The sequence below is a fragment of the Cyanistes caeruleus genome, unplaced genomic scaffold (assembly GCF_971803275.1).
Source record: "Cyanistes caeruleus unplaced genomic scaffold, bCyaCae1.hap1.1 HAP1_SCAFFOLD_94, whole genome shotgun sequence".
Taxonomy (NCBI): domain Eukaryota; kingdom Metazoa; phylum Chordata; class Aves; order Passeriformes; family Paridae; genus Cyanistes; species Cyanistes caeruleus.
Window position 1 is genome coordinate 886,707 of NW_028255897.1, and position 9,891 is coordinate 896,597.

At 50.5% G+C, this 9,891-nt stretch overlaps 1 protein-coding gene across 1 annotated transcript; it reads right to left on the reverse strand.

Annotated features, from left to right (window-relative positions):
- Positions 1 to 313: 313 nt before the first annotated feature.
- LOC147646535 (uncharacterized) lies at positions 314 to 9,573 on the reverse strand. The gene is made up of 4 exons (XM_086873355.1): positions 7,360 to 9,573; positions 5,941 to 6,094; positions 2,570 to 2,648; positions 314 to 2,383 (listed from the first exon to the last, which is right to left on the reverse strand). Exons 3-4 carry the CDS (start codon positions 2,619 to 2,621, stop codon positions 1,404 to 1,406), a joined length of 1,032 nt encoding a protein of 343 aa, XP_086729481.1. The 5' UTR covers positions 2,622 to 2,648; positions 5,941 to 6,094; positions 7,360 to 9,573; the 3' UTR covers positions 314 to 1,403.
- Between the last annotated feature and the right edge of the window lie 318 nt (positions 9,574 to 9,891).

Consider the following 9,891-nt stretch of genomic DNA (forward strand, 5'->3'; position numbering starts at 1 on the left):
CCAGATCCTCCCAAAACTAAAAAATTTCCCACAAAACTCCAAATTTTCCCAAAAATCCCAAATTTTCCCCCCAAAATTCTCCCCACCCCCTAAATTTTTCCCCAAAACCCCCAAATTTCCCCCCCAAAACCCCAAATCCTCCCCCTAAAAAACCAGAAGTTCTCCCCAAAACACCAAATTTCCCCCCCAAACCCCCAAATTCCCCCCAATTTCCCAAATTCCACCCCAAAACTCAGGAGATCCCCTGCAAAAAACCAGTGACCAAGAAGCCCCCCAAAATTGCAACTCCCTTCCTAAAAAATCACCAAAAAGCTGAGAACATAAATTTTTTATTTCACATTTTTCGCACTTTGGGTAGGGGGGGAAACCCCAGATTTCCTGGGATTTTTCCCGTTTTTTTGGGGATGGGAGTGCCCCCAACTTTTCCAGCACCCTTGGCGACACCTCTCCAAAATTCCTGCCCCAGTCCCCCCAAATTAAATGCACATAAATAAAAAGAGGGGAAAAAAAGGGAAAAAAGGTAAAAATAAAAAAAAAAAAAAGAAAAAAAAGACCACCCCCACCCCATTTTGGGGAAAGGGGGACAGAGGAAAAATTGAGGGAGGGGGTGATTCCCCCCAAAGAAATTGAGGGACCCCTCAAAAAAATTGTGGGAACCCTCTCCAAAAAAAGCCCACTTTGAAGAATGCCAAAGCTACCAAAAAATAGAAAAAAAAAAAAAAAAAACCAAAACCCAAAAAACAAAAAAGGATAAAATTTGGGGGAGAACTCCCAAAAAATGTGACAAAAATGGGGGAACCCCTCCTTGAATCCAAAGAATTTTTTAATTTTTTTTTTTTCCCAAAAGCAGCAGGTTCTTGGGAGTGGCAGGGGAGGAGAGACCCCCTCCAAATTCCTGGGGCTGTCCCTGAGATCCAGCCGAGGCACCTGGTCCTGGAGTGGGACAAAAAGGGCATTTTAAGGAAATTAAAGGAATTTTGGGGGACTTGGGTGAATTTTAGGGAATTTTGGGGGGCTCTGGGGGCAGGTCTCAATTTTGTGGGGTCTTGTGTTCCGGGGCCGCAACATCATCTCCACGGAGGCCACATTTACCAGGAACCAGTCGGGGACACCAACGAGATGGGATTCTGCTCAGGAAACCATTTATTCAGCTCAGGAACAAACTCAGATCCAGAGACAGCCCCAAACAGAGGCAGGGAGATGGGGTTTGAGAACCAGGGTGGAGTTCAAGGTCAGGGACCACTGGGAACACAGCAAGGGAAAAACCCCAGGGGCCCAAACCCAATCAGAAATCCCTGGGCTGTCACCTCACGAGGGGTCCAGGGTGGAGTTTCTTCCTGGGCTCGCAGGGCCCAACCTTCGAGGCAGAGGCTTCCCTTACCAGTGCCTCTGTTGCTGTTGGGTCAAGTTAGAGATCTGGGTGAAGCTCTTCCCACACTGGGGACACTTGTAGGGCCATCTCCAGCGTGGATACGCCGGTGCCTGACAAGGGTGGAGTTGTCCTTGAACCCCTTCCTGCAGTCAGGGCAGCGGAAGGGCCTCTCATCTGTGTGAATCCACTGGTGCTGGAGGAGATGGGAGCTGGTCTGAAACCTCTTCCTGCATTCAGGACACTCATAGGGCCTCTCCCCAGTGTGGATCATCTGGTGGATGGTCAGTTGGGACCTCTGGCTGAAACCCTTCCCACATTCCCCACACTCATAGGGCCGTTCCCCAGTGTGGGTCCTCTGGTGGATGGTCAAGTTAGAGCTGTGGCTGAAGGTCTTCCCACATTCCCCACACTCGTAGGGCCATTCCCCAGTGTGGATGCGTCGGTGCCTGATGAGGTTGGAGTTTTGCTTGAAGCCCTCCCCACAGTCAGGGCAGCGGAAGGGCCTCTCATCCGCGTGAATCCGCTGGTGCCGGAGGAGAGTGGAGCTGCTCTGAAACCTCTTCCCACACTCGGGACACTCATAGGGCCTCTCCCCAGTGTGGATGCGCTGGTGGATGATGAGTTCGGAGTTGCAGCTGAAGCCCTTCCCACATTCCCCACACTCATAGGCCCATTCCCCAGTGTGGATCATCTGGTGGCGGATCAGGGATGAGCTCTGTCTGAAGCTCTTCCCACACTCCAAGCACTTGTAGGGCTTCTCCCCATCCTGAAGCTGCTCATAGACCACCAGCTCAGAGCCCTGGCTGGATCTCCGGCCGCCTTCCCGGCACAGGGTGGGTCTTTCCTCCTCAGAGCACCCTGGGATGGGTTTGGAGCCCCTTCTCCTGTGGGATCTCTGGGGATTTTCCTCCCTGTTGGATTCCTGAGCCATGGAGCTGCTCAAAACAGCCTCTTCCATGAGGTTCTGCCGTGGGGATTTGTTCTCCCTGGTCTCCATCCTCAGCTCCTTGTCTGGGGGAGGAAGGACAAGGAGAGGATGGGATTTGCCTCCGTGCCAGAGGGAAGGGGAAGGAGATCCCCCCAGTGCGTCCCTGGCAGGACGGCGTCGGCAGCGGGGTTGTCCTGCAGCCGGGGGCCCGGCTGGGCTGGGAGATGGAGCAGGAGAGAGGGGGAAAGGGGCACTGACTTCCTCCTCACCTGCCTGGGTGTCCTGGGACGTCTTCCTCTTCCTCACAGCCTCCTCCTCCATCCGGCCAAGGTTTGGGAATGGGAAATCCTGGTTTGGGGAAAAATACAATTCATGAGCACATTGGGTTAGGGTGTTCCTCCTGCCCAAGGCCCTCTCTAGAAGTCACAGGGCACCTTGTGCCCATATAAACCTTCCTAAACACCAAGATTCAGTCCTGAAAATGCCTCCCAGGAGTTCCCCATCTCTGGTCTCTCCCCTTTGCTGTTCATGGGTTCCCCCCTGTCCCAGCTGCTGGGGGTCACACTTGTACTGTGGGTCCCCCATCTACTCGGTCCCTGCCCTCCCCTTGCTTCTGAGAGTGCCAGGAATCCAAAAAGTTCCTCTCATTTCTGTCTCAACATTTAGGGATGTTGGAGGTTTTTGGGGTCCCAGGGTCCCTTCTCCCCTTATTCTCTTCTTGGGGGTGCAGGTGGTCCATGGAGACCCCCCTGACCCCTCTCCAGGCTGTTGAGGGTCTTGTGAATTGTGGCGCTCCCCTTCTCTGGGTGTCCTGGGGGACACAGGGCTCTGCTCCTCCAGGCTGCCTCTGCCAGCAGCTGCCACCAGGACCCCCCAAGGGGCATTTTCTGCTCAGCTTTGGAGTTCTTCATTCGCTGAACATTCTCCCCAAAAACCCAACCCAGGGACCCCCCAGGATATCTGGGCCGAGCTCCCCCTCCCTGGTTATTGCTGGGATGGGGGGGGTGATGATCCCACGGGTGGGGGACTGTGAATTTGGGGAATGCTGGACTGGGATATACTGGGTGTGACTGAGATAATACTGGGATAACAAGCACCTGACTGGGGTTACTGGGAGTGTCTGGGAATGGCTATGGACATGCTGAGGGCAACTGGGATATACTGGGAACACACTGGGAACAACGGGAACCATGCTGGGGACAACTGAAAGCAACTGGGCATGACTGGGACCATGCTGGGAGGGGATGGGACTATACTTGGGGCTACTGGGTGCAACTGGGATCACACTGGGAGAAACAGGGAGCAACTGGAACCACGCTGAGGGCAACTGAGATCTAACTGGGATCACAGTGGAAGCAGCTGGGCCATGCTGGGCAAGACTGGGACCATACTGGCAGCAACTGGGACTGCACTCAGAGTGACTGGGAGTGGCTATGAGCAACTGGGAACAGCTGGAACCACACTGGGGGCAACTGGGAGTGAGTGGGACCATGCTGAGATGGACTGGGACTATTCCAGGGACAACTGGGATCATACTGGTAGGAACTGGGAAGAATTGCAACTATTCTGGAATCATACTCAACTGGGATCATACTGGGATCACAGTGGGAGCAGCTGGGTCCCTGCTGGCTGAGACTGGGATCCCACTGAGGGTGACTGGAATCATACTGGGATTGACTGGGAGTGGCTGGGAACAACTGGAATCATGCTGAGAGCAACTGGGAGGAGCTGGGAATGACTGGGAGCATGCTGGAGCTGACTGGGATATACTGGGAGAGACAGGGAGTCCCAGGGATCACACTGGAGGCTACTGGGGTCACACTGGCACTGCCAGGGAGCAACTGGGGGCCACTGGCCTCATACTGGGAGTGACTGGGATCAGACTGGGAGTGACTGGGATCAGACTGGGAGTGACTGGGATCAGACTGGGAGTGTGAAGGAAACTGGAAAATTGGGGAAAAAATGGGAAAAAAAGCAGGATAAATTCAAGGAAAATGGAAGGGAAAATTCAGGGAAAAAGAAAAATATCAAGGTGAAATCAAAAAAAATTAAGGAAAAATCAGGAAAAATTTGGGAAAAAAAGAGAAAAGTCAAGGAATAAATGGGAAAAATTGAGGAAAAAATCAGGAAAAGAAAGTGGAAAAAATCTTAAAAAAAATCAGGAAAAATGGGGAAAAAAATCTGGACAAAATAGGAAAAGAAGAAAAAATCAGGAAGAATTGGAAAAAAACCTGAGAAAATCAGGAGAAAAACTGGGAAAGAACTTGGGAAAACCAGGAAAAGAAAGAGGCATAAAATCTAAAAATAGTAGAAAAATAATGGGAAAAAAATTGGGAAAAAATCAGGGAAAACTCAGGGAAATTTGAGAAGAAATTGGGAAAAAGCTAGAAAAAAAATGGGAAAGGAAGATAGAAAAATAAGGAAAAAATAGGAAAGAAATGGGGAAAAAAAAAGTGAAAAAATGGGAAAAATCAGAGAAACATCAGGAAAAGAAAGCCAAAAAGACCCTGGGAAAAATCAGGAGAAATCAAGAAAAAATTCGGAAAAAAATTTGAAAAATCAAGGAAAAAAAAAAATGTTTGAGAAAGCTTGCAAAAAAATCAGAAAAAAAATGTGAAAAAAAAAGAAAGATCAGGGGAAAATCAGGGAAAAAAACAGGAAAAGGATTAAAAAATCTGTAAAAAATCAGAAAAAAATAATGAAAATTTTCAGGAAGAAAATGGGGAAAGCCAGAAAAAATTGGGAAAGGAGAAGGGATAAATCAGGAAAAAAAATTGGAAAAAAATTGGGAAAAAATGGGTAAAATCAAGAAAAGAGAGAAAAAAGAAACCTGGGAAAAAATTGGGAAAAATCAGTAAAAAAATTTAGGAAATACAGGGAAAAATCAGGGGAAGAATGGGGGGAAATCAGGAAAAGAAATGGTGGAAAAAATTGGGAAAAATCAGAGAAAAAAAATCAAGGGAAAAATGACGAAAAGAAACTGGGGGACAAAACCTGGGAAAATGCTGAAAAAATTGGGAAAAAGCCAGGAAATATTTAGGAAATAAACAAGCATAATTTAGGAAAAATTTGGAAAAAATGGGGAAATATTGGGACAGATCAGAGGGAAAAATCAGGAAAAAAAATGTGAAAAATAAGTAAAAAAAATTGTGAAAATTGAGAGAAAAATCAGGAAAAGAAAAAGGGAATAAAACCTGAAAAAAATCAGAAAAAAATTGAAAAAATTGGGGGAAAATCAGGGAAAAAATTGGGAAAAATCAGGGAAAAAATGTGAAAAAACAGGAAAATCAGGAAAATTTGATAAAAAACTGGAAAAAAATGGGAAAAATTGGGAGAAAAAGGAGGGAAAAAATCAGAAAAAAAGCAGGGGAAAATTAGGAAAAAACAGGAAAAAATGGGGAAAAAACTGGGAAAAAATCAGGAAAAAATGGGGGAAAAAAGAGTGAAAAAATTGGGAAAAAATATTGGGAAAAAAACCTGGAAAAATCTGGGACAAAACGAGGAAAAGAAAGAGGAAAATAATCTGGAAGAATCAGGATAAAATGGGGATAAAAAATGGGAAAAAAATGGGAAAAATCAGGAAAAAACCGGATTAAATCCCCCTTTCCCATTTTTCCATGGAATTTTAGGAATTGCCTACCTGGGAGATTGTAGAAGAATTTCCAGACCTAAGAATCCAGGGACTGGGGAAAGGTGGAATTGCGGATGAGCTACTCCAGGTTTTTTGGAAGACTGATGGCTTGGTCCTCTTCCAGCTTCCAGAATATTGGGATGAATCCCACACCTCCTTCTGGCTGGAAATCATGGAAAAATCACGGAAAAATCATGGGAAAGCTGTGATTTAAATTCATGGAATTTTGCCACCGAAGCACCTTTTTCCCACCAAAACTTCTATTTTTTTTACCCCAAATTTCAATTTTTGGGATAATTAAATGGGGAAGATAGGGGGAAATGGGGAAAAATAAAATAAAAATGGAGGAAGAATGGGGAAAAGTTAGGGAAAACTACAAAAATATAGGGGAAAAGTGAGAAAAATGTCAGTAAAAATGGAGGAAAATGGGGAGAAATGGAGCCAAAATGGGGGGAAAAAATGGGAAAAAATTGGATAAAAATAGGGAAAATTTTGGGATAATGGGATGGAAATGGAGGAAAAATTGGGAAAAATGGGAGAAAGGAATGGAAGAAAATTGGGATAAAATTGTGGAAAAGTAAGATAAAACCAGGATAAAAATGGGAGAGGGGGAAATGGGGAAAACTGGGACAAAAATAGGAAAAAAAAGGTAAAGATGAGGCAAAAGTGGGGGAAAATTGGAAGAAATCGGGGAAAATAGGAGTAAAAATGGGGAAAAAACTGGGAGAAAATGGAGCAAAAATAGCATAAAATGGGGAAATAATAGATTAAAAATGGAAAAAATGGGAAAAATAGGAAAACATGGGGGACGATTTGAGTAAAAATGGAGGAAAAATAGGAAAAAAAAAATGGGAAAAAATGAGGACAAATGAGATAAAAAAGGGGAAAATTGAGAGGAAAAAAAAATGGGGAAAAAATTAGGGAAAAATAAGAAATAGGATTAAAATAGGGGAAAATTATATGAAAATGGGATAAAAATTAGAAAAAATAGAGCAAAAATGGGAAAGAAATGGGATAAAAATGGGGAAAAATTGGATAAAAATGTGGAAAAATGGGATAAAATGGAGACAAATTGTACTCTAATAGGGAATGCCTGGGAGTGATTTGGCTTATCGTGGGGGGCACAGGAAACTGGAGCCACATGGGGGGAGCAACTGGGCAATGCTGGGAGCAGCCACTGCCGGCACCGGGAGCCCCGAACCCCTTTCCCGGCCATGCCGGACCCGCATCCCCCCGGCCCCTTTGCCGGGGCTCTGCCGCCACCGCCACCGGGACCCCCCAAAAACACCTCCCGGGGACCCCCGGGGTGCCCCCGAGGGGCATCTGCGGCTCGGCTCTGGAGCCATGCCATCCCCAAACATCCCCCCCAAAAACCCCAAAGCCAGGGAGCCCCGGGGTATTTGGGGCGAGCTCCCCCTCCCCGGGCACCTGCGGGATGGGGGGCGATGGTCCCGAAGGAGCTGCAGATGCAGAGAGCGGGGAGCGCAGGTGGAGCCTCCTCTGCCTGCTCCAGCTCTTCCTCCTCCTGCTCCTCCTCTTCCTCCTCCTCTGTCCCTCCTCTTCCTCCTCCTCTGTCCCTCCTCTGTCCCTGGGCGTGGTTCGGAGCCCTCGGGTGAGCGGGGCCGGGCCGGGACACGATGGGAAAGGGCTGGGTCCCCCCCAAACCGAGCTGGGGGCAGCGGAGCTTTGGGGGAACTATGGGAACGGGGCGGGACAGGGGAACAGGGGGAGGTGGGAGCACTGAGGGTCCCCCAGTTCACCCCAGGAGCCCCAAGCCCCGTCCCAGCCCCCCCAGTTCCCCCCGCAGCCCCGGCTGAGGGGGGCTCAGCCCAGGAGCCGCCGTCGTTCGGGGCTCCCCCGAGTGCAGGAACGGGAGAGTTCCCGGCTCGGGGAGGCCCCAGCACAGGAGGGGATCTTGTCCCTCTTCCAGGGCCCTTCAGGGTCTTCAGGCCCCTCTCAAGAGGAGTTTTTCTCTTTTTCAGGTTTTTTCGGGGGGATCCCACCACTACAGGGGTGTTTTTTCCTCCCCATTTTAGGGTGTTTGTGCGGCCGCAGCCCCACAAGCCCCTTTGGAGGGGGGATCATGACGGCTTTAAGTGACATTTTTAGGGGTGTCCCCACCCCAAGCCCCTGTAGGGGATGTTTTGTCCCCCAGGGTGGATTTTGGGGGTTCTCTCTACCATGGCCGCTTTAAGGGCCCCCGGTGTTGTCGGGTCCCACTGCAACTCCTCTTAAAAGGGCAACACCGCTCCCGTTGGTTCCGGCAGTGGAGCCCGGGAGGGGTTGGGGGTCCCGGGAGGGGTTTGGGGTACCTGGGTGATGCCGATGAAGGTGACGGGGTCCCCATGCTGGGTATAAACCTTGGTGAGGGGTTCCTGGGAATTTTCAGAAGTTCTGTGTGTTTTTGGGGCCATGGTGTTTTTTGGGGGTTCCCAAGGGGGTTTACAGGAGTCCCGATGAGGGAATTTGGGCGATCCCAGGGGTGGAGTTTGGGGTCCCAAGGCTGTTTTGGGGTAGCTGCTGGTGATGGAGATGGGGACCCCATGCCAGGTATGAACCTTCTCAATGTCTGTATGGGGTTTTGCGGTTTTGGGGAGTTTTTGGAGCATCCAGGGCTGTGTTTGGGATCAGGGGAGGTTGGGGTGTCCCGGGGGGTTTGGGGGTTCTCGGCAGGTTTGGGGGTACCTGGGCAATGCGGGTGGCAGTGCTGGGGACCCCGTGCCGGGTTTGAACCTTCTCACTGCCCACGGGCAGCGTCAGCGTGTTCAGGGAGATCCTGGGGGGCCCGGGGGGTCACCCCAAATCCCAGGGACCCCAAATGCTGAGGGACCCCCCGAACTGCCCTCACCGCTGGATCTGCTGCAGGCAGGGGGGCACCAGCACTCGGCCCCCACCCTCCACCATCACAGGGGGGCTGTGGAAGAAATCTGGGGGTGCACGGACAGGTCGGGTGGGACCCCCAAAGTCCTGGGGGAGGGGATACGGGGGGACTTCCAGGAATTCCAGTTATCGGGGGATGAGAGGGGACCCAGGAAGAGTTTAGGGGGGCTGGATGGGTCCTGGGGGAGACCCCCAGGAGTCTTGTGGGGGGTGGGGAGGGCAAGGACCAGGGCAACCCCCAGGATGGGTTTGGAGGGGAACCGGATTGGGGCTCTCATGGCTGCGGGATGGGGAGATCTGCCCATGGAATTCCATGGGAATGGCATGGCAGTGAGGTCCATCCACAGAATTCCCTTGGGAATGGGACAGCAGCAGGATCCATGCATGGAGATCTCACGGGAATGGGATGTCTGAAATCCATCCATGGAATTTGCATGAGAATTCCCACGTTCCCAAATTTTGCCCTCCCAAATCCCACATTCCCATTCCCATATTCCCATGGGAATTCTGCCCTCCCCACCTTTACACTGCAGCGCCTCCCGCCCATATCTGACATATTTCCGGAGACATTCCCTGCAGCTGTGAGCCAGGGAATTTGTTAATCCCTCAGCCTGGATCTCAGGGATCCCCATGGCGGTGCCACAGTTGCCATCGCAGCCCCACAGATCCCCCAGCCCCGGCTCCCCCCGCTCAGCCCCGCTCTGGCTGTGCCGCTGCTGCAGCATCTGCAGCTCCGCGCTGGCCCCGTGCCGGTGCCGCTCCTTGTGCCGGCCCTGGCTATCCCAATATCCCAGCCCTGGCTATCCCAATATCCCAGCCCTGGCTATCCCAATATCCCAGCCCTGGCTATCCCAATATCCCAGCCCTGGCTATCCCAATATCCCAGCTCTGGCTATCCCAATATCCCAGCCCTGGCTATCCCAATATCCCAGCCCTGGCTATCCCAATATCCCAGCTCTGACTATCCCAATATCCCAGCCCTGGCTATCCCAATATCCCAGCCCTGGCTATCCCAATATCCCAGCCCTGGCTATCCCAATATCCCAGCTCTGGCTATCCCAATATCCCAGCCCTGGCTAT

What these genes read in the sequence shown, in the direction of transcription:
- LOC147646535 (XM_086873355.1), bottom strand. Translation starts at nt 2,621, where the DNA reads ATGGAGGAGGAGGCTGTGAGGAAGAGGAAGACGTCCCAGGACACCCAG. An exon ending in GTCCCAGGACACCCAGGCAG is followed by an intron (nt 2,384 to 2,569) that starts GTGAGGAGGAAG and finishes TTCCTCCCCCAG; the next exon opens with ACAAGGAGCTGAGGATGGAG.